At 41.5% G+C, this 22,925-nt stretch overlaps 1 protein-coding gene across 1 annotated transcript; it reads left to right on the forward strand.

Annotated features, from left to right (window-relative positions):
• The first annotated feature begins 376 nt into the window (after window positions 1–376).
• Window positions 377–22,126, forward strand: znf292b (zinc finger protein 292b). Its single transcript, XM_006796259.2, has 8 exons — window positions 377–554; window positions 7,100–7,254; window positions 7,395–7,470; window positions 7,590–7,725; window positions 9,489–9,691; window positions 10,737–10,873; window positions 12,928–13,069; window positions 15,095–22,126. The coding sequence occupies exons 1-8, from the start codon at window positions 390–392 to the stop codon at window positions 21,740–21,742; spliced, it is 7,662 nt and encodes a 2,553-aa protein (XP_006796322.2). The 5' UTR covers window positions 377–389; the 3' UTR covers window positions 21,743–22,126.
• The last annotated feature ends 799 nt before the right edge of the window (window positions 22,127–22,925 follow it).

Genomic DNA, 22,925 nt, shown 5'->3' on the forward strand with positions numbered 1-22,925 from the left:
AGGAACTTCATAGAAGATTTATGGATTTAATGCAGGAGGATCAGAGCGACAGAGGACGGTATTAGGGATAGGATGAGATGGAGGCATATGATGTACTGGTTTAACCTCTTAATGAAGCAGCCAAAAGAAAAAGAAGAAACAAAATCCACAGTGAGTCTGGCTTGACAAAATCAGAGATTTTGAGGGTGTTTTATCTGTTATTTGAACCTACTCTCGCAAACTAATTTTCGCTAAGTAGCAGGAACTCACATGACAAGCTGCCATCACAACAACAAAGCTGAAATTCTCTGTACGTGCTGTCGGCACGACGGGGGGGATGACGTGAACTCGTAAAATGTGTGCTTACGTGATTACGTAGCAGTGGTTACGCGCAGAAGCTGGGTGTGAAGATGGCGGACGAGGAGGCCGAACAGGATCGTAGTCCTGCCATTGGTATCAGTGAAACGACTGAGGAACTTAAAAAACGTTTGCAAGAATTGCAAGAAATCTTGAGTAGAGAAAGCATCGACTCTCCAGAAGAATCATCTTCGAAGTATTGTCAAGAGTTTTGTGGGGTGAGTTGCTTTTCTTTACGCTTAAGCAAACAAGCTAATCAGCTAGCATTGATAACAACGCTACACACATACTGATATTCCAGAGAAAACCCTGCTTTCAAAACTGAGTAGTTCTTGGAAGCACTCGCTAGTTGTTGTTGTTTTGTCTATGTCCAGAATAGAAGCGAGTCTAGTAGTCACAGGTTGGTGAATACACACAGGCTCGTAAACTTCAGCTTAAATGTTGAGCATCTGAAACAAACGTTAGCTTAAAGCTGTGTCTGCATGAGGTAATTACCTTTGGCAATGTTGGTGTTAAGAGTCGTTCAGGTAAAATGACCTATACCAGCAATAATAAAATGACTTGTTTTATTTACGGTGGCTTCCATTACGTTGATACACTTCTGGCGGATATGGGTGCCTAGCATCAGTTCTTTACCCTTGTATGTTTGGCTACATGCTCGTGCACGTGAGCGTAAGTTGGTCGCCTGTCTCTCGGTAACAGCCCTAAGGCCAGCAAATTTCAGTTCGGCTGGATTTTAGGAGCTGCAGCACATTTGGTACGATTTCACCTGGGAAAAGAAAGGAGTTGTCAGTTAATCCCGCGATGGATTTCTGCTGTGTACGTGCGGAACGGAACGCCCGCCTGCAGAAGGGGGCACGTCGTTTTCTGTCTCAGTTGCACGCTGAAGACAATGCAGCATAAATTACCAGCAGTCTCCCTTGGAGCCTGTCCAGTGGCCGTTTGTGAGCTTGTGCACCGGGTGGAGTCTACAGAGGTGTGCTTGTCGTATTGAGAGCGTGAGAGAGCGGGGATGGGGACTCGGAGTATCCTCGGGCTCATTGTGGTGGTGGTCTTCAGTGTGGTCGCCTTGTCCTGAGTACAGTGGTTACGTCAGGAAGTGCCTGTGAAGTCAGGCTGCTGATGGTGATGAATAGAAATGCTTTTGCAGATATTTGATGAACCTAATCAGTTTTATTACGTGTCAGCTAACCAGTGACAGAATCAATAACTGAGAGGAAAACAAGAACACTAAAATTCAGTTAGTCAAGGGGCTCACTCTAGTGCTGCCCCTGGCTGGAACAATGAGTTTTATGTTCAAACTAAGTGAAAGTGGAAAATATATCCTGTGTCTTTAGCAGTAAGCGGCACTACTTTGTTTGGGTAGCTGCTTTTAAAAGTCCCTCCCTGAGCCTGGTTGTGCTGGAGGTTTCTTCCTGTTAAAAGGGAGGGTTTTTTTTCCCCCCACTGTCGCCAGAGTTCATAGGTCATATGATTGCTGGGGTTTTTGCTGTTGTACTATTGTAGGGTCTGCCTTACAATATATAGCTCAATGAGGCGACTGTTGTGATTTGGCGATGTATAAATACAATTGAATTAACATAAAACTTATTGTGGGTAGTAGAAAAGTGGTCCCCTAAACTTTTTAGTGTTAGTAAGTCTATTAGCCACAACCAACCAACCACATGATGTCATGTGGACTTTAGGCACATAAACTTGTGTCATAACGTGACCTCGGGAGGGAAACAGTGTTGTAGAAAGAACACACTCTTCACTAATGGGAATGGTTCCAAAGCTTTCTTTTTTATGTATGAGAGATACATGGTTCTGAATGACATGGAGCAGGCGCGTCTAGTATGTGTGGAGTGGGCACAAAACAGTGACATACAGACATGTAAAAGGTCCTTAACAGGAATGACTCAGGCCAAACTTATGGTCCCACATATGTCTGCAGACGGAGAGCAGTGTGCTCGTCTGCAGTGCCTCAGTGCCACCTCTGTATGTGACACAAACAAAACAAGAATGTAGGACATCGAGCCGATTGCGTACCGACTGCTATACCTATCTTAAAAAAACAGCCTTAGCATCCACTAACCACATCAGGTTAGGAAAATCCCAAGTGATAGTTAATTGTGCTGCTTTTCGTTTGAGGCTAAAACAAAGAGGTTGAGGTTTCTATAAGCAGTATATTGTGTAGGATATATGGCTGCAGCAGTTCATTGAGCAATTGGATTATAAAAAAGTTCTCAATACAATTTTTTGCTTTGCTTTGATGCTTTGTTTAAAGCACAGCTCTGCAGCGTGCCATTGTCACCATGGAAACCCACATTTACAACTAAAAACACACTTGCAGTATAAACTGTGAAAAAAAACTAGAGGGTATTCCGGAGCAAAGTCTGACATGAAGAAAAGCAATCTTTGTAGCTGCTCCATCCACTGCCAGTTGTTTTATACCGAAAGAAATCTGTTGTAAGCCTCCAGAAGTTGATAAATACAACAAAATAAAACCAGTACCGGTACCCAAAAAAAGATGATTTATTCATAACACATAGGAAAAGACCCAGGGAAACGGAGTTAACGATTAAAAACAAACCTTGAAAACCATAAATTTCACACCCAAGCCTGAACTCTCGCGGCACGGTACCAAACAACTCACGGACCGGTACCGGGGTTGGGGACCGCTGTACTAGATCATATTATTTGAAAGTTCTGTTAAATATTTCAGATTAAAACGGAAATAATGCATTTTGTTAATTAAATTGCATTCATATTTAAAATATGACAAACATTTTTTTTCATAAGCCACTTGTAAAACTGTGAGCCTTTGACCTGAGGGTTGTTATTTTGGACAATGAATTATTATTGACATCTACACTAGAGCAGGGCGATATGACCAAAATTATTTATCACGATATAAATTTGAAAATTTGCGATAACGATATAAATGACGATATAATTGACACTAGACAAAATACTTTACAACTCCACAATTTTATTAGTGCAAAAAAAAAAATCAATGTATTTTCACTTAAACCAGCAGCTGTTTTTTATGTGCATTAAAGTTATATAAAGATTTAACAGTGCAAATGGAAATTCCTTGCTGACAGTTTAACCAAAAGGCATTTCCAGTAGAAATTGGCCGACATATCCTCAGCATAACCATGTATGATATCCACAAAACTTTTTTTAAAAAAAAGCTTATACGCACACAATACTGTAATATTATGTTGAAGCACACTATGTATCACTCCACGAGGCTCCTGCCTACGATAGCCGTAATGCTCCGACAATCCATCAAGCGGTGCGGGTTCGTAGCTTAGCAAAGTCGTACTAAAACATTTGACAGATTTTCGAGCGCCGTGTATGACATAAAATCATTTCAAGGTCAGTAAACACAACCAGAATTCAAACATAAGGCACACGGGATTATAAGGGGCACTGTCGATTTTCAGAAAAATCAAAGGATTGATTTGAAGTGTGCCGTATTTTCCAAAAAACGCAGTAATAACGGCGGCCCGCTAGCATGCTCTACCAAAAATAGTGCTTTGTTGTGTATCTGACGGACCAAAGCTAAACCAGTTCCACACCACTGAAGTTGCAGCATTTTTACAAACCAATTCTGGTTCATCCGTTTCATTCAACGATCCGCTTTCGCCCTTCTCATTCTCCGTCGCCGCCGTGTCTTTTTCGCCATGTGCGTATGAAAACAAAGGCACTGCGCATGCGCTTTTTACCCATATTCTATCGCAATATTTCATTTTCTTGTCGTTGCCCAACGTTATACCGGTATTACCGTGAACGGTATGATATGGCCCAGCCCTAATCTACACCATCATAACGTCTGTTTTCAGCACTGTTGATCAGAGAAAAGGGTAAACTTCAGAATCCTGATATGCTGGCTTTTCTACTTTAAAGGCTTACAGACACAAACTCAGTCATTCACTGTAGGGCTATCTCATGATACAGGATATGTTTAAATGACCTCCAAAAACTGTTATTTTCAACCAGATCGTGCCTAAAATTGCACTGGTGTACTAACTCAAATCAACTTTTAAATGTTTTTTTTTTTCTACATTGAATACAAAAAAATCTGAATGAATTGAACCCATTTTTTAACCTTCAGTTGCAAGCAGAGGTTTTTCACAAATGATGATACTGTCACAGTATGTCTTATTCTGTGGTCAACACTAGACCTTTAATAGACCTAAATAATAATAATAATAATAACAATAATAATAATAATAATGGATTGGATTTATATAGCGCTTTACCCAAAGCGCTTTACAATACCACTATTTATTCACTCTCACATTCACACACTGGTGGAGGCAAGCTACAGTTGTAGCCACAGCTGCCCTGGGGCAGACTGACAGAAGCGAGGCTGCCATATCGCGCCATCAATGCCCCTCTGGCCAACACCAGTAGGCAGTAGGGTAAAGTGTCTTGCCCAAGGACACAACGACCAATTCAGACGCAATAAAATTCAGACGCTTTCTGGCCTGAAAGGAGAGCTGCACAGGGAAAGCGCTGCAGACTGAGGTGACAGAAAGGCTGTAGGCCGATGTGGATGAGATGATAAGTTCGAACTTTTCCACTTTTACATTCATTTAATAAAATGTTTTTCTTATTTTATTGTAGCTAGCTATGAGATCATGATCTAAATCATTTGTAAAACTAGTAAAACCTCTAAACTTAAATGTGTATTCTAGGGCTGTTCGATATAACGATATATATCGGATGACGATATAAAAACGTCTATCGTTTCATTTTACGCTATCGTTTGTTTTGTGGTGTCGCAAAATAAACTGTTTACGGCAATATTTTTTCATTATTTTGATGGTCACTGTAGTGGCTATATTAATCTCTTCTTTCGCTCTTTCTCTTATATTTAATATAACCACACTACAGCCAGACAAGCGCCTGTTTTTATGTGTTGTCGTTAGCAACAACGACGGTAAAATCAACACGTTTCCACTTGTTCCACATAAACCTTTCACAATAAAGCTCAAGATCCTGTTGAGACTTTTCAAAATAAACTGAATCACTCAAACTTAGACTCAAACGTTAGAACAGGCTTTTTCCCGCAGCACGCCGTGTAATAAATACAAAGAAAACGGCGGCCGTTACAACTTATGTCTAAAATGTATAGTTTCATGCATCGGTTAAAACACTCGACTCCAGGTCCATGACGCCCAGCTGGAAACACTTTACGCAAGTCGAGCTGCCCGAGATTCACAGAATTTACAGAAAATGTTACATTTCTGTGATTTATATCGTTATTGGACGATAGATGTCTTAATATCGGGATATGAGATTTTGGTCATATCGCACAGTCTTAGTGTATTCTGTTAAATGAGTACCCTAAAATTGGATTTTGCTGAAGTAGTTGATTACAATAACAAATGCTGCTGGTCGCTCAGTGGTTTGCACTGTTGCCTGTTGGTATCAGGTGTTGTACATAAGGATGGAAGCCTGTCATCATGTCAGAAATCTTTTTGTTTTGTTTAACTCTCGTTTCAAGGTTCCTCTATCACATTGTCTGTGACAGGCAGGCTTTTGGGCCGTTATCCTGAAGCCTGCCTGTCTTCCCTGCAGGAAAATGAGACGGGAAGATGAGGAATACTTTATTTAAACACCTGTTGTAATATTATTGTCACTAGAAAAAGTCGCATTTCTTGCGAAAATGCAATGTGAAATCTGTGTAGTGGAATCTGCTGAAAACAGCTGAAAAGCAGAATTGTCTGCTGAAAAGAGGTGTAGAAGTGCTTGCTGAAGATGGCTGTATGTGAAAGGGTACACTGAAGAGTGTCAAGAAAGCAGAGTGCATGCAAGCGGGGAAGATGTGTGGCAACCGTCACAGGTAGGATTCGAACCTTTACCGCCGCGTCTCATGGCAGCTGCTCAACTCACTGAGCCAAACCAGTTCTGGTCCAAAACAAAGATATGATGAGAGAAAAAATGTGCACTGTGGAGCAGAAGCTGAAATTTGCTGAAAAGAGGTGAAGAAACAGAACTTTTTGCTGAAAAGAGGTGAAGAAACTGAAAATTGTGCAGAATAGAGTTGAAGAGGCTGAGATTTGTGCTGAAAAGAGGTGGAAAAAGCTGAGAATTCTGCTGAAAAGAGGTTAAGAAGCAGAACTTTGCACTGAAAATAGGTGAATCAGCAGAATTTGTACTGAAGAGGTAAAGAAGCTGAAGTTTGTGCTGAAAACAATTGAAGAAGCCAGAATTTGTGCTGAAAAGAGGTAAAAAAGCTGAAATTTGTGTTGAAAAGAGTTAAAACAGTTGAACTATTAACTGAATTTTTTTTTTTGTCATAAGCGTGTTTCGAACCCGGGCGTCCTGCTCTGAGAACGGAATCTCATCTCACTGAGCTAAAACATGGCTCAGCCAGGCAAGCAAAGCTGGTGATCACACTGATAATGTGGTCCCATTCAGCAAAATGGGCCAAAAAATGGCATAAAAAGCGTAATATCTCAAAAAGTATAAAAGTTATGAGCACCATAAGATATAGCAGGCATTAGCAGAAGGAGCAGAAAAGTTTAAAGTTTGAATGGTGAAAATCGGATGAAAACTGAGGGAGTAGTTAACCAACCGTGGTCTGAGCAACTAGAATAAGGTAGAAGAATAAAGAGAAACAGGATCACTATAGTGTGAATGCCTCACACAATTAGGATTAAACTTTAGTGAATGGACTGCCTGTTTTCAAACTGCTGGTATGGGGGTTTTTTTGGGGTTTTTTCCTTCATTGTTGCTAAGTGAGTGACTTTGGTTCCCCTTGCAGACATTGTTGGAGTATGCAGGTCGGTGCAGGGTGGAGGAGGAGCCTTTGCCTCTGGTGAAAGTGTACACGGTGGCCCTGGTGAATTATGCCCATGCCTCTCCATACCTCTCTCTGCAGTGTGAAAATGTTTCTCTTGTAGTTGAGAGACTCTCACTGTAAGTATAACTGCAGATACAGACTTTACATTCATGGAACATTTGTTGCATACTGTCCTGTAACAACGTTGAGTTACACATTTTCCTGTAAAATCAGTCCATCAGAGTTCAGTTTGCTGTTTCTGTGGTTCGGTTTACAGGAGTTTCCTCGAGCTTTTACTCTCACTGAAGGATATTCCACATGCCGTATGGAACGAGTTGAAGTCATGTGTTCAGGTAAAGAAGATTTCAGCTTTCCAAATAAAGTATTCAAAATGTCGGCTCTAAGCTGGACTTCATAAGCATGCTTTAGCTACTCACATTCAGACCTCATGGAGTTTTCCTGTTGTGTACAGTTTGCTCACAGCAATCTTAAACAGAATGGAATCGCTCAGCTGTCCCCGTTGTCTGCTTTGGGCAAGTATGACGGTGTTTGGTCCAACAGGACGCTGCAAGGCCTTCTGTCCAATGAAAACCTTCCTACAGAACAAGGTGAGTGCAGGCCTCTTTTTCACATTGTGTTGTTATTTGGAAAGATCCTGTGCTTTTAATTAAATGCTAGTGAAAAATAACAATAATGTGCTTTGTGCAGCATCTTTGAAAACATAAGCTACGTTCACACTGCAGGCGAAAGCGCATCAAATCCGATTTTTTTTTTTACCCTATGCGACCCATATCCGATCATGGTATGACAGTGTAAACGGCACAAATCCGATATTTTCAAATCCGATCTGGGTCACTTTCGTATGTGGTACTGAATCCGATACATATCCGATGTTTTAGAAAGCAACTGCTGTTTGAACAGTCATGTCGCATTAAATCCGTCTTTTACGTCACTGACACAAGACGGACGCCAATTATCAGCTCTGGAGAAGACATCGTGAACGCTTCCTGGCCATCCAGCGAAATTCTTGGGAAGACAACGTGAACATTTTATTTGTACTGTATAATCTGCAGATTCTGACAGAAATCTGCAACTATCCTTTGAAGCACCGCTCCTCTCTAAAACAGCAATAAGGATAATTATTAGGTTATTTACATTATTATGTAAATAAATATTTCATACCATGAAATATTTACCATTTACCATTATGTAAATAACACAATAACTTAAAGCAAAAATTGGGAAATGTAAAATCCGAAATCTTTATATTAAGGGCCATCAGTCAAACAATATTGTTTGGTTTGGGTGTAAACAGAGTGCGTTGTGTGTGACGTCTTCTTTTGCGCATGCAGCGTTCACACTAGAGCACGTTTGCTGTCGCATTTTATTTGTAGTGTGAACAAGCAGACAAAAAAATCGGATTTGATCAAAAAATCGGAATTGAGCATTAAGACCTGCAGTGTGAACGTAGCCATAGTGTGCTTTATAGAACTGAAATAATGGTCAGAGTGATTAACACTGCAGGTTAAATTTAAAAAAAGTAACAAAATGTCAGAGAAGGAATAACAAAATATTTCCTGTTAAATATGTTTGGAGCAGTGATTGAACAGTAAAAATTGAAGTTCACAACCTCAGTTCTTATTTTTCAATTCAAATTAGAGAGTAGATAAAACTTTATTAATCCCTCAGGTGGGTTCCTCTGGAGAATTCAGTAATTTGAGTAACTTCAAATCATCAGATCCAAGCCCAGCGAGGGGCAGCCATTTATTGCAACAACGTAAGCACAGCAGAGATTAGACTTAAGTTAGTGACTGGTGCTTCACCAACTCCAAACAATAAGCTTCACCAAAAAGAAAATTGAAGTATGATCTTAAAAGAACAGGTGAATACTCTACCTCCTGTCCTGTGCTCGAAATCTCTCCATACATAAGGTGCATGACGGAAGTGCTGTTTGGAACTTGTTGTCAACTTCTCGTGCATTAGTCGAGCCTGGAAGTAAGACTACTTCTTCTGCGTCATTGCGACAGGAAGCTCCAAATTTTGACAGTATTGCTCAGATGAAAGTGTGTAGTCTGTTTTGTTTAATATGAGAGGTAAAGGACATTTCCTGGTTACAAATGACTTCAAGATTCCTCACTGTCGCTGGAGGCCCAATTAATCACAATAAGAGGATCTGGTTAGACCCTATGTTGCACGTCTTCAAGTACAATAAGTGAAAAGGGTTTAAAGTAGATTTTATGCAGCCTCGGCATTAGCAATACTGTATTTAAGATTTTACTGGGAAGAAAATTGTTGAGCACTTCCATAAAAAAAAATAAAAAATTAAGATACTAAACATGAATTTTTAAAAAATGCATATTGAATGTTTCAGTTGAGGAATTCCTAGCACAAGAGGGAATCGTACTGTTGGGGATGAGAGTGAAGCAGCTGATGAAGGAGAAGAAGCTAGAGAAGGCTGCACTGCTGGCAAAGACCTGCTGCCAGTCCTCAGCCTTCCAAGTGAACGGATCCTTCAAGCAGCTGTATCTTGTGTGCCTCTGTGGTACTGCAGAGCAGAATCATCTTATGGAAGAGGTGAGTTTCATTGGGTTATTTAATTATGCATAAAGTGCTGTGGTCACACTTAGTAGCGGGTTAAGTTTCATATGTTTTCATAGACTTTCAACCTGAGGGTTTCATCTGTCATCTGCTGTTTATCCTACACAGGCCAGCAGTTGTGTTGTTGGACTTTGTGTTTGTGTGTTAGGAATCGGGGGTTTGTTTGAAAAAGCAGGTTTAGTGGGAAAACTGAGATTTTATGTGTAAGGTAAGGGGAAAGTTGTACAGAGAGCACTAACTTAAGCTGGTTGGTTCCCTGCAGCTCAAGCACACTTGGGTTATGTATCAGAACAATGATCTATAACACACCAAGTCAGAAAAATAAAGTGCAGGTTTTGGAGTAATCTAGTCACAGTAAGCTCAGTTGAGATGATTTGGCATGGCCTTAAACAGACAGTTCATGCTCAAAACCCCTTCAGTGTCTGAAAATTTCTGGCAAAGAACGGTGGAACAAAATTCCTCAACGAAGGGCAAAGGCTTTTTGCACACAGGCTCATGTAGGTTTGATTTTTTTTTTTTTACATTCATAAATAAAAGTGCATTATGTATTTAGTCAGGTTATCTTTGTCTGATACTAAAGTGTAACAAATGTGCCAAAAAAAAAAGGGAAAAGGGCAAATACTGTTTTTACAACAGTGTATTAAAATTGTGATAATGTGAAAGGTTTCCTGTGTGTGTGACTATCTAGTATGAGCCTTTCAAGTTTGAGTATTTTCAAACACATTTTCAAGCTACAGTCACTGAATGCTGTCGAGCAACATTTTGAAACGTCTCGAGTTTAGCTCTTAGCTCCCCTGGTATTAAAAAGGTAACATAGCACATCATGATGTCACTTTGCTGCTAGCCTTATTTGTGGCCTTACTCTATTGGTGCTGTTGTCTTCTTATGTTTTCTTGTAATAGGTAGGCAACATTTAAAAGTTTCTGAGACCTTTGATATTGGAGGGTTGCAAAATTACTGAATGTTTGGTTTCATCACTTGGGTGATTCAATATGTGGTTATGTTGTTTCTATCTGTAAAGCTTTCAAAGGAGGACTGCCGTGATGCATTAGAGATGATTTGCAACCTAGAGTCTGAGGGAGACGATAATGCAGCTTTCAGTTTATGCTCGGCCTTCCTGACCCGGCAGCTTCTCCAAGGAGACACATACTGTGCTTGGTAAGAAGAAAAGTTCTCTGATTTGATGCTGACCACTATTTTATTTTATTTTTTTAGAAAAATAAGAAATAAGTAAAGTTATAGAATCAGCATACTTTTTTCTTCTCTTTTCCTCCATATTGTTGGGTACTATTAGGAGGTTGGTGATGTAATCAGTAGGGGTGCAACGATACTCGTATCGATATCGAACCGTTCGATACAGTGCTTTCGGTTCGGTACGCATATGTATCGAACGATACAACATTTTTAATTTATTTTATCAACTTTCCTTCTGACGATGCTGTCTGTGTTGAGCGCTCAGTGGATCTGCGCTCGACAGTGCAGCCTAGGCGGAGTAGTCGAACACAGATTCACTGAGCGCAGGGCAAGCTAGCTAGACAGAAGTTAAGCTCGTTGCAACATGGCAAATTGAACCTCCCCCACCCTCATTCAGATCTGGCGTTTGGAACTGTTTTGGTTTTCATGTGACGTATGACCCTGAAGGTAAGCGTGTCATGGACAAAAGTAAAACAGTATGTTGGATGTGCCAGCAATGCTCAATTGGTAGGAACTAGTGTGTTAGCGCAGTTAGCTCGTTAATGTGTTGACGTCTTCCAGCCCCACTCATGAGGCGATCCGCGGTAGCTCGTTAACGGAGATTTGCCGTGTTGTGACCTTAACGTCATTTCAGATTAACGCTGACAGCACTAGTGGGAACACAACCAATATGACTGCACATTTACTCCGACATCATCCTAGTGCAAAGACAAGTGGAAGCAGACAAAAATAAGCACGCATGCTACAAACTTTACCCGAGTCATTTAGACAGCCGTTAGCACATGATTCTCCTTATGGCGACCTGATATGTTTAATATGCTGCTGAGAATATAGCCCAGAAGAAGCGTATAGTATAGCTTTTATTTTGGAAAGAGACATTTCTCCATAATAAACTCTCTTTTCCAAAGATGAGTGATTCCTCAATCAGATACAGGGCTCGCAAAATCGCTAGCCCGACGTCCTGGGGCTTTTTTCCAGTCGGGCTACCAAAATCTATCTCTGCCCTGCCCGTCGGCCTATCGTAGGAAGGAAAAATATATGTCAATGCTTTTGCATTCTTTCGGAAATGTAGCTGGGTAATTATGTCATTGGCATCGGTGAGCCACTGTCAATATGTGACATACTGAAATCGCGTTTGAATTTGCGCTTGTTTTTTGCTTTCACTTTGCAATCGCGTGAACTGTGTGTAGAGAGCGACAGCACTGATTGGTGAGTGATGATAATTTGCGCACCAATTCCTCTGACATCGTCTTATCAATCGTTAGCTTACTATGCAAACATGACAAGTGAAATCTCCTGCAGCTTAAACATGTGAGAGGTTGATCGCGCAGAGAATCGCTGAGCGTTATGTTAGTGCGTGTGTAAAAGCAGCAGGATATATATTTTAGTTCTGCTGAGCCAAATAAGACAGGTCAGGGTGAAGAAGTGACAAAACGGAAAGGTTATGACAAATCAGACTATAAGGCAAAAAGAAAGTGCAGCTTTATGGTTTCATGGACAAAAGAATTTCTGTGGCTGCAATATGACGAGCTAAATAACCAGGGCTGCACATAAGTGGTCCGCAGGTGCGCATTCGCTGTCAAAATAAAAACCCGCACAAGATAAGAAGTTGCAACGCGTGTTTGCGTACATAAGATTTTAAGGAAGAGGACAGACATTTGTTTAGAACTCTTAAAGATGTCGAAGAAGCTCCTTTAAGCAATTACTGTGGTGTTCCTCCACCTCCAAAGAAATGTCAGAAGGAGTCCGAACCACAAAAGAAGCGCGTATTCTCGGAAAAGTGGTTGCAGGAGGTGAGCTGGCTTCAAACAAATGATGAACGCACAGAGATGTGGTGCAGAATGTGCCGTGAAAATTTAATAAATGACAAATTAATAAAAAGGCATGAACATTTTTTTTGTATCGAAAAAATATCGAACCGTGACACCAAAGTATCGAACCGAACCGAACCGTGAATTTTGTTGTATCGTTGCACCCCTAGTAATCAGTATTGAGAAAGTTGTCTGTCTTCTAACCAGGGAACTCACACTGTTTTGGAGCAAGCTGCTGAAGCGATTGGAACCATCAGAGCAGGCCTTTCTTGACAGATGTCGCCAGATGTCTTTGTTGTCAATTACTGTGTACCACATCCTGTTCCTCATCAAGGTCATTCAGTCAGAGGTTAGTGGAAAGTCATCTGCTTCAGTACATTCAAACATTTGGACCCAATGATTGACTGCTACGGTTATCCTTTGCCTTTGAGCTATCCACACCATATTGCCAAAAGTGTTCACTCACCCATTTAAATTGAGTCCAGGTGTTCAGATCACGTGTGTAGAATGAAGCAGTTAGGCATGCAGACTGCATCTACAAACATTTGTGAAAGAACGGGTGGTTCTCACAAGCTCAGTGAATTCCAGCTTGGTATCGTGATAGGATGTCTCATATGCAATCCAATGCAAGTCCAGTCGTGAAATGTCATTGCTACTAAATATTCCACTGTCAGCTGTTACTGTAACAAAGTAGAAGTGATTGGGAACAACAGCAACTCTGCCACGAAGCGGTAGGCCACATAAAATCACAGTCAGCATAGAGGTTGCCAACTTTCTGCAGAGTCAGTCAGAACAGAACTCCAAACTTAATGTGACCTTCAGATTAGTTTGAAAGAACAGTATGTAGAGAGCTTCATTGAATGGGTTTCCATGGCTGAGCAGCTGCACCCAAGCTTTACATCAACAAGCGCAATGTAAATGGTCTCTACAACAGTGGAGACATGTTCTCTTTTTGCTAAAGCATATAGTTAGTGCTGGATCAGGTGACCCTGAATCCTCCCTTAATTATGCCGCAATAAGCGTAGGCTGCTGGGGGATTCCCATGATGCACTGAGTATTTCTTATTATTATTGTGGGGTCTACCTTAGAATATAAAGCACCTTGAGGTTACTGCTGTTGTGATTTGGCGCTTTATAAATAAAATTGAATTGAGTGATGAATTCATGCTTCTTGTCTGGAAATCCAACAGACAAGTCTGGGTTTGGCAGTCGCCAGGAGAACGGTATTTGTCTGATTGTGTTGTGCCCAGTGTAAAGTTCTGTGGAATGGGGATTACGGTGTGTCGTAGTTTTTGGGCACAAAATACTACCCCAACAGCATGTGGCAGGACAAATGACCAAACATCTTCCTGCTTCTGTCTCCTGGCAGAAGCTGGAAGATGTCACCTGGCAGAGATGCCCACTCTCCCCTGCACTGTTTGCAATTTTTATCAAACCACTAGCAGCAGCAATTAGACAGGCTAAAGTGATTACGGGCATAAGATGTAAGAATGTAGAACATAAAATCTGTCTTTATGTGGATGTGTTGCTTTTTTTTCCAACACTCACAAACCGCTCTCCCTGAGATATTGCATTAAACTCTTTTTTTTAAAAAAAAGTTTCAGATTATTCGATAAACTGGTTCAAATCTACAGTTCTTCTGATTAATTGCTCCTTCCATAATTCCTCTTCTAGCCCACTGGTATCTGGAAATATTGAATATTTAGGTATTAATGTCTCTCCTAAGCTTGCAGATTTAACTAAATTAAACTACATCCCACTAGATAGAAATCTCTACCCATATCTTTCATGGGAAGGGTCGCTTCAATAAAAATGATGGTCTTGCCAAGAATCATTTATTTGTTTTCAATGATCCCGAGTAAACCATCACCAAACTGGTTTAGGTCTCTAAATTCCTTTGGAAAGATAAGCCCTCACGTATTATCTTAAAAATGCTACAAAGGAGGACTAGATCTGCCTAACTTTCAACACTGTATCTTAGCCAACAGGTTACACAGACACACACCGTTTTGGTTGGCTGCTGCCTCTAAACATATGCATTATTAGTACTGTATGCCACTCGGTAGCATTCAACATTTATTATGTTGGTTGTTGCTGTGGTTTCCCTACTGTGGTGCTCACGGATTTTTAGTCTCTTTTCCTCTGTTTTCTTTCCTTTTTGTCTTTTTGTTGAGCCTCCTCCCGACTTCTCTCTTCTTCGTCTTTCTCTTTCCTATTCCCCGGTCTTGTCCATTTCGATTGTAGTAACTTAATAACCAAATAACGTCTTTTTAATGAAATGGGTCTTTATTAATATAGCCAGAGCAGTTCAGAATAAGTTGAAACGTGCTTAAAATAATTTAGCTTTTTTATGTGTGTGTTTGTCCCCTTCACAGATTGACCGTGTTGGCCTGCCAGTGTGCATCGAAATGTGCATCAGGGCTCTACGGATGGAATCAGGTGATGGGAACAGTAAAGCCACTGTGTGTAAAACAATTTCCTGTTTGCTTCCATCTGACTTGGAAGTGAAGCGAGCCTGTCAGCTGACAGAGTTCCTCCTAGAACCCACTGTTGAGTCTTACTATGCTGTGGAGACTCTTTATAATGAACCTGATCAAAAACTAGAGGAGGGGGATTTGCTGGTTCCCAACTCGCTGCGATGTGAACTCTTGCTAGTGTTAAAAACTCAGTGGTCCTTTGACCCAGAATTTTGGGATTGGAAAGCGCTAAAGCGTCACTGCTTGGCACTAATGGGCGAAGAAGCTTCCATAGTGTCATCGATTGATTTGCTGAATGATACAGAGAGCCCTGAAGAAGAGGAGGACGTCATGAGCCTAAAGGGGTTTAATAATGTTCCAGACCACTTGGTTACTGGCACCTACGAACTCAAAGATGTTACAGACAAGAAACAGAAAAACAGAGAAATGAAGAAACTGAGAGAAAAAGGTTTTATATCTGCCAGGTTCAGAAACTGGCAGGCCTACATGCAGTACTGTGTGCTGTGCGACAAAGAGTTTCTCGGCCATCGGATTGTACGACACGCACAGACTCATCTAAGCAAGGGAATGTACACCTGCCCAATATGTGCTCAGACATTTACCTCAAAAGACACATTAATTCCCCATGTAACATCACATGTGAAACAATCGTGCAAGGAAAGGCTGACTGCACTGAAAACAAGCAAGAAACTGGCTAATCCCAAAACAGCTGCCCCTGTTATTGCAGCCTTTGAATCCAAAACGCAGCACAATCTTTCTGTAAATGGTGACCCCTCAGGGTGTAACGGGGGGTTGGCTTACAAGGGTCAGACCAGTGTGGCTAGGCTTAATGTGGAGTGTAGTGAAGACAACATGTGCCCTGTTGGAAAATGCAGGAGGAGCTTCAAATTTTTCAAAAATCTTATTGCACATGTCAAAGCTCATGGGGATAATGAGGAAGCAAAGACTTTCCTTGAGATGCAGAGCAAAAAGGTTGTTTGCCAGTACTGCCGTCGCCACTTCATTAGTGTCACTCATCTTAATGATCACTTGCAGGTCCACTGTGGTGTAAAACCTTACATCTGCATACAGTTGAACTGCAAGGCAAGTTTCTTGTCCAACACTGAGCTCCTAATACATAGGAAAACACATTCTGTGTTTAAAGCTAAATGCATGTTTCCAAACTGTGGAAAAATTTTCAATGCAGCCTTCAAACTGTATGACCACGAGGCACAGCATTATAAAACTTTTACCTGTAAAGTTGTGGACTGTGGAAAAGTATTCCATTCACAGCAGCAGCTGGATTTACACCAGGACAGGCATGTGACTCAAGAAGAGGAAAACCAGTCCTCTGAACAAACCCTACAAAATGGGCAACCCAGCCCTTCACTCCCTGAGCAAATGCAACAGGAGAACTGGAGCACTGAAACGGAGAGTGTTGATCAAGATCATGGACGGCTGCCGGTACCCACTGAGACTTTGCTGACATCTTCAGAAGAACCTGTGGACACATTAAAACAATATAAAAGTGAACATGAAGACACAGCTTTTTCAAGCAGTCATACACACAATTTAAGCAATTCTGTGATTCAGTCTGTCTGTTCCAGCTTGTCTGAAACTCAAAGATATAGAGATAATTTGTCTGATTATCAAAGAGCGCCCCAACATAATCAGTCTGTAACTTCATTTGAAGCCAGTTTAAATAATGTCTTACATAGCCAACCGCAGATGTTCTCTAATATTCAGAATACTGATTCAGTTAATTACAACTCTAACTTAAATTTGCCAGTAAAGCAAGAGCCACCATCTACTAGCAACTGCTTAACAGTACAGCTGCCTCACAGCTCTGTAGAGCCTGCAGTTTTGCAGCCACTCCCTCCAACAGTAAGTCCTCAGCAGCTAGCTGGGAACAGAGCGGACAACTCTCCACAACAGAGAGAGCGATTTCACTGTGCATTAGAAACATGTCCGAGGCATTACAGCTCCTACAGGAGTGTCACCAAGCACATGAAAGCGGTTCACCCAGATTTCTATGAGCAATGGAAAGTTGCTCGAACTAACATCAAAACAACCTATGCTCCAGCACAGAGCAAATCGTCTGTGGAGCATCTCAGTTCAGTCTCGCAGCTTCAGAACCAGCAAAACAGTAGAGTAACAATTCATGGAGTTCAGAGACAGAACGTTATCCAATCACCTTATACCAACATGGGTAACAGTCTAAACTATTCTGACCTGCACTCGCTTTCTTCACCAGGCCTCACCCATAATGGTTCGCTGCTAATGGCGAATGTTTTGAATCCCATTGTTCTCTCTCAGTTAGGGAGCAATAGAAATCCCACAATTGAACACCCTCAAGCTTCAGGCAGTCACAGTTGGCATCCAGTTGCTGGAAGCGAACAAGTTCAAAACTGTGGTTCTTCTCAAGTCTATCCACCTAGCCTGCAAGCGAACCTGCAAATGACTCCTAATAGTTCTGTTGTGTCGCTTGGTGTCCCATCCTGTTCTGTGATGGGATCAGTTACGGAGAGACCAGCAGAGTCCTTGCAGTCACCACAGAACAGTAGGCCCCAGCCAGTTCGTCCCTCGTACGTGAATGGTGCAAAGGAAGTGTTGGAACAAACTGATGCCTGTCCATCATATTCATCACAGATTCAAAGCAGTTTAGCCCCTGGTGCCAAGATACCTGAACAAACAAAAACTGTGCAAAATCATCTACAGATGAATTTTCCTTCTGCAAACAACGAAATCCAGAAGAGTAGTACGGTCCTACCTATAGATGGCCCTATTGTCGCCGAAGATGAGGTGCGACGCAGAAAAAACAAAAGGATTAAATGGCCAGCGATTATTAAGGATGGGAAATTTGTTTGTCGGAGGTGTTTTAGAGAGTTTGATAGTCCTAAATCCCTCGGAGGCCACTTGTCCAAACGAACAACTTGCAAACCCTACAGTGATTCAGAACTGAATGCAGATTTGCCAAGATCATTCCTTGATCTTAATTCAGAGCAAACAGTTGGCACCCCTCAACTTTCTTATAACCCTGCTGCTGTGTACCAGGAGAAGCATCATCAATCTGTAACAAGTGCTTCAGCAGCTACAAAAGATTACCCCACACGTAATTATCCACCAAATAACTTGCAGACATATGGCAGCAATGAGGCAAATGATGATATTCTTAAACAAATTATGACTGAATCCAACATGTCTGATCTCTTTGTGCACACAACTACGCCACAGACAATGTTCCAAAACCCCTGTGTTACCCTAGGAGCTGGTGAGCGTTTGACAGGTAGCTCAGTAATACAGCACACAGAAAATGTTCAGGTGAAGCAAGAGTGCTCATACAGTTCAGCCCATTATCCTCAGCCAAGTATGGATATATTTTCTGGAACAGAATTCCCAGACCCACTGTTTTCACAAATCCTCACAGAAAACCCTTCTGCGGCTCTCCCCAGATCTGCCCCTAAAAACGAGACTCCTGGGGAGATCCACAATGAAGGATATCAGTCTGACAATATCCACACACCAGATCCAGATTTAAACTCAGTGACACACACACTGATACCTGAAAATCAGCTTAGTCCAGCAGCAATAAGTAGCAGTCAGATTGAGGTGCAGAGAAAAGCTTTTGACCAAGGCATTAAAAAGAGACTGCGTGAGCAGATTTTGGCTGGCGACTTGCAGCGTCGGAACAGCATGTGTAACTCCTCCAACGCTGATGCTAAAGCCATATCGCTCAATCCAGCAGGTACCTCTTCCAATAATTCTGGATATAATCCATTGTCTAATGATGCAAAGACAGATTTTATTAGTCAAGGACAATTTTTTGAGGAAAATTCTGTAGTTATGCCACAGACCTCTGATGAAATTGAACTATTGCTGAACACACAAAGTTTTACTTGTTTCAGAGATACTGTTATACCACAACAGGAGGTACCAAGTCCCAGAGTCATTGTGGCAAATGATCCAGAGCCTGAACCATACCAACTGTCAGCCAGCCAACAGCAGTACATGACCGAAATTCAGAGTGCATTTGAAAGGCTCAACTTGGTCAGAGAAGTTGCTGATCAAATGTCAAATGTTTCTGTGCAGCAAGCTGCAAACAACCAGACCAAATGTGCAAAAGTCAAACCGCGTAAATCAATTTCATCAGCCTTGATTAAGCCATTTGCTTGTGAGAAGGAGGACTGCACCTTTAGTTCCATTTCCAGTGAAGCACTGTGGAAACACCTCTCAAAAACCCACAGTTACACAATTGAGATGGTGAATGTGGTTAAAAAACGATATGGCCTATATGCTCCTTTTAAATGTCAGAAATGTATTAAGGCATTCACTCGAAACTCAAACCTCAGAGCTCACTACCAGTCAGCTCACAAATTATCAGCTAAAGAAATTGCGGATTTAGATTTGAAGCGCAGGCAGGCCAAAGATGCTGCGTCCGCTGCTATTCAAAACCAACCTGTGGGTATAAACTCTGCTCCAGAGGCTCGGTACAACACGACAGTGGAGAACAGGACACATGTGTGTCCACTCAAAGATGCCACAAAACGGGATTACTCATCACAGGTGCTGGGGCCCTGCACTAACACAGTCATAACGAATAACAAGTTTCAGCAAGACATTCGCTCCACAGTGATCTGTCCTTTGCAAGCAGCTCACACGCATAACCAACCAGTGACTCCTTCGAGACAGGCACAGACTTCAACTACATCCTTCCCGTCAGTAAAAGCAGCAGAACAATGGTTACATGAACAGCAAAGAAACTTGCCTGTTCAGCATCCAGTGGTTGGCGACTCCTTACCTACAGTGTCACCTTTGCTCACCCAGGCTCTCTTGGGCACAGCTCAGGCTAAGGAGCCACAGTCCTCCAACAAGCATTCAGCTTTCAATAGGCACTCAATAGTTCAGCCAAGTATAGATGTTACAAAGAAGACTAAAGAGAGGAAGCCCAAGTTAGGTGATGCAATGAGTCCATACAGACCATATCGCTGTGTTCATCAAGGCTGCGTGGCAGCTTTTACTATCCAGCACAATCTGATCCTCCACTACAGGGCTGTTCACCAGTCTGCCCTGTCGGCACTGGAGGTAAACAAAGAGCAAGACCAGTCTGAGGCTGCAAATGAACTGGACCACGAGGATGAGCCAGAGGCAGAGTTCCCTCAGGTTTCTGAGTTCAGATGCCAAGTCAAAGACTGCTCCCGTGTTTTCCAACAAGTACCCAACCTTTTTCAGCATTATGTCCAGCTCCACGAATTTAGTCTAGATAAAGTCGGCAGTCTGTTGTCCAGCGTCAGGCTCGGCAAGTTTGCTTGTGGCCATCAAGGATGTAAGGAATCCTTCACTGCTTTCAGGAGTTACGTAGCTCACATCAAAGGTGAGCACAAAGATATAAAGCTGGCCAAACCAGAACATTTAAATGGTTCTTTCAAGTGTGAAATTGAAGGCTGTGACCGTTCATATGCCACAAAGTCAAATCTTATCAGACATATGATGAAAAAGCACCAGGATCTGCACCAGTCTAAATTAAACAGTCAACAAATAAAAGATGGCGCAAAACAGACTTCAAAGACTTTGCATTATCAAATTACTAAGACAAGTAACGGGAAAGAAAACATCGAAACAAATAAAAAGTTTTTGAGAGCAAGTGACACAAAGAGGGCTAGCAAGTCAAAGAACAATCACTGGGTTAAATATGGAAAACCCTCACTGAAATCTAAACTGGAGGCGTCCGCTTTGTGCACGAAGAAATTACCTCTGCAGTACCCCTGTATGATCAAAGGCTGCGAGTCTGTAATGAAGTCAGAGCGGAGTATAATGAAGCATTACATTGGCCACGGACTTTCAGAAAAGTACCTGGAACAGCACAGAAGTCACTTTATCTTCTGCAAAAAGTTTCCGCGGCAGAAGTGTCGCTCAATCAGGAGTGACGACTCCAAATCTGACAACACCTCAGACATGTCAGACGTCGAGACGGCTGCAGACGCCAGCCTGGAGGGTAGAGAGTATGGATGCTCAAAGCCAATCCTACGCAGAAGGGCTGCAGCAGGGATCCCTGTAGCATTGTTTGACAGCAAATTATCAAATGATGGCATCTCTGATGGTTCTGTGATACTCAAACGCAAGCGAGGGCGTCCACGAAAATACATTGAAAAAATTGTGAAACGCAAGAAGATTCCACATCCAACCAAGGCGGACGTGGTTTACAGCCGGGACAATGAAGCTGTCTCCTCATGTCCCGCTGTAATGCAGGATGAGAGGACTGAGCAGAGTGTGCCGCTGGCTTCTTTTAAACCAATGGGATTTGAAATGTCCTTCTTAAAATTCCTAGAACAGTCGAATAAATCTGAGCACCCGTTGATGAGGAATGTCTCGGAGGCAGTAAAGTGCAGGCATCCGTTCAGCCTGAGCACCAAAGGCAACTGTGTCAGGTTCAGCAACCGTCAGAATCTGAAATCACTGAGCAAGGTGAAAATATACCTGGACGCGGCCTTTTCATCGTCTGTCTCTGACCTGATGTTAAAACAGCTGCAGGACATGCGTCCTGCTGTGTTGTTAGAAAAATATAATTGACACTTTTTTTCCTTTTTTTTTTTTCTGTTGGAAGCAGAATCTCAGGATTTGAATGAGTAAAATCTGCTGCACACTGGTGGCCCTACATGTAAAATGTTTTTTTATACATCCATCTATAAACACTTGTTACCTGTACATGGTTGTCTATTGTTTTTTAACTAGAAAAATGTAAAGCATGTTTTTAAATACAAAAAAAGAACATTTGGGTTTAGTAGATATAGGACATCAGGTTAGGGTGTCTTGATTATCCCTGTGGAACTTGGAGATTGGTGGACTGAAATTGACTGTGTAGTTTGTGGTTGAAGACGTTTGTGTTGTGTATAGTTTGAAATTACCCACTGCAGCCAGCTGCCCGATATTTTTTTTTTTTTTTTTTTTTTTTTTTTTTTTTTTTTTTGTAACGTATGTGTGTTGGGGGTGCAAAAAATTGATGCCTTTCATGATGTAATGTCTGGAGCTCCTGCATGCACACTGATGATGATAATTTTGTGGAAAGGTTTTTTGAATGACAAACAGATGTTCTCGTATTAAATATTCACCAGTGTTTTGTAAGTGTGTGTTTGGTTTTTTGTTTTTTCCTGCATTCACATATCTTGCAATTATTATATATGCCATTATTTGAGTAGGAACAAATATTTAATCAAGCAGTTTATGGGTTTAACTTAAAAAAAAAAGTGGAGTTGCAGCTGTTTTTATATATTACACATATATAACACACATATAGGCCCAAATGTAATTGGACAATTGCTTGATACATTTTCATGGGCAGACAGAGAGCAAATTCAGGCAGCAAAGAACTACATCCCCATTGTATGAATACTGGATTGAACTGTATGTTCAATTTCAGTTTTATTTATACAGCACCAAATCACGACAACAGTCTCCTCAAAGCACTTGATATTGTAAGGTAGACCCTACAATAATGCATACAGAGAAAAACCCAACAATCATGACCATCTATGAGCAAGCACTTGGCGACAGTGGGAAAGAAAAACTCCATCAGAACCAGGCTCAGGGAGGGGCGGCCATCTGCCACAACCGTTTGGGGAGAGAAAAGGAAGACGGGATGAAAGACATACTGTGGAAGAGAGCCAGAGATTAATAACAGGTATGATTCAGTGCAGAGAGGTCTTTTAACACATAGTGAGTGAAGAAGAAACATCCAGTGCAAGCTGGTTCTATA

This window comes from Neolamprologus brichardi, chromosome 15 (assembly GCF_056152115.1).
Source record: "Neolamprologus brichardi isolate AB-2024 chromosome 15, ASM5615211v1, whole genome shotgun sequence".
NCBI classification, from domain to species: Eukaryota; Metazoa; Chordata; class Actinopteri; order Cichliformes; family Cichlidae; genus Neolamprologus; species Neolamprologus brichardi.

Excerpts from the sequence above, each read along its gene's own strand:
- znf292b (XM_006796259.2), top strand. The coding sequence starts at position 390 with ATGGCGGACGAGGAGGCCGAACAGGATCGTAGTCCTGCCATTGGTATC. Across the intron at positions 7,255-7,394 it reads GTAGTTGAGAGACTCTCACT|GAGTTTCCTCGAGCTTTTAC; the intron begins GTAAGTATAACT and ends TTCGGTTTACAG. Across the intron at positions 10,874-12,927 it reads GGAGACACATACTGTGCTTG|GGAACTCACACTGTTTTGGA; the intron begins GTAAGAAGAAAA and ends TCTTCTAACCAG.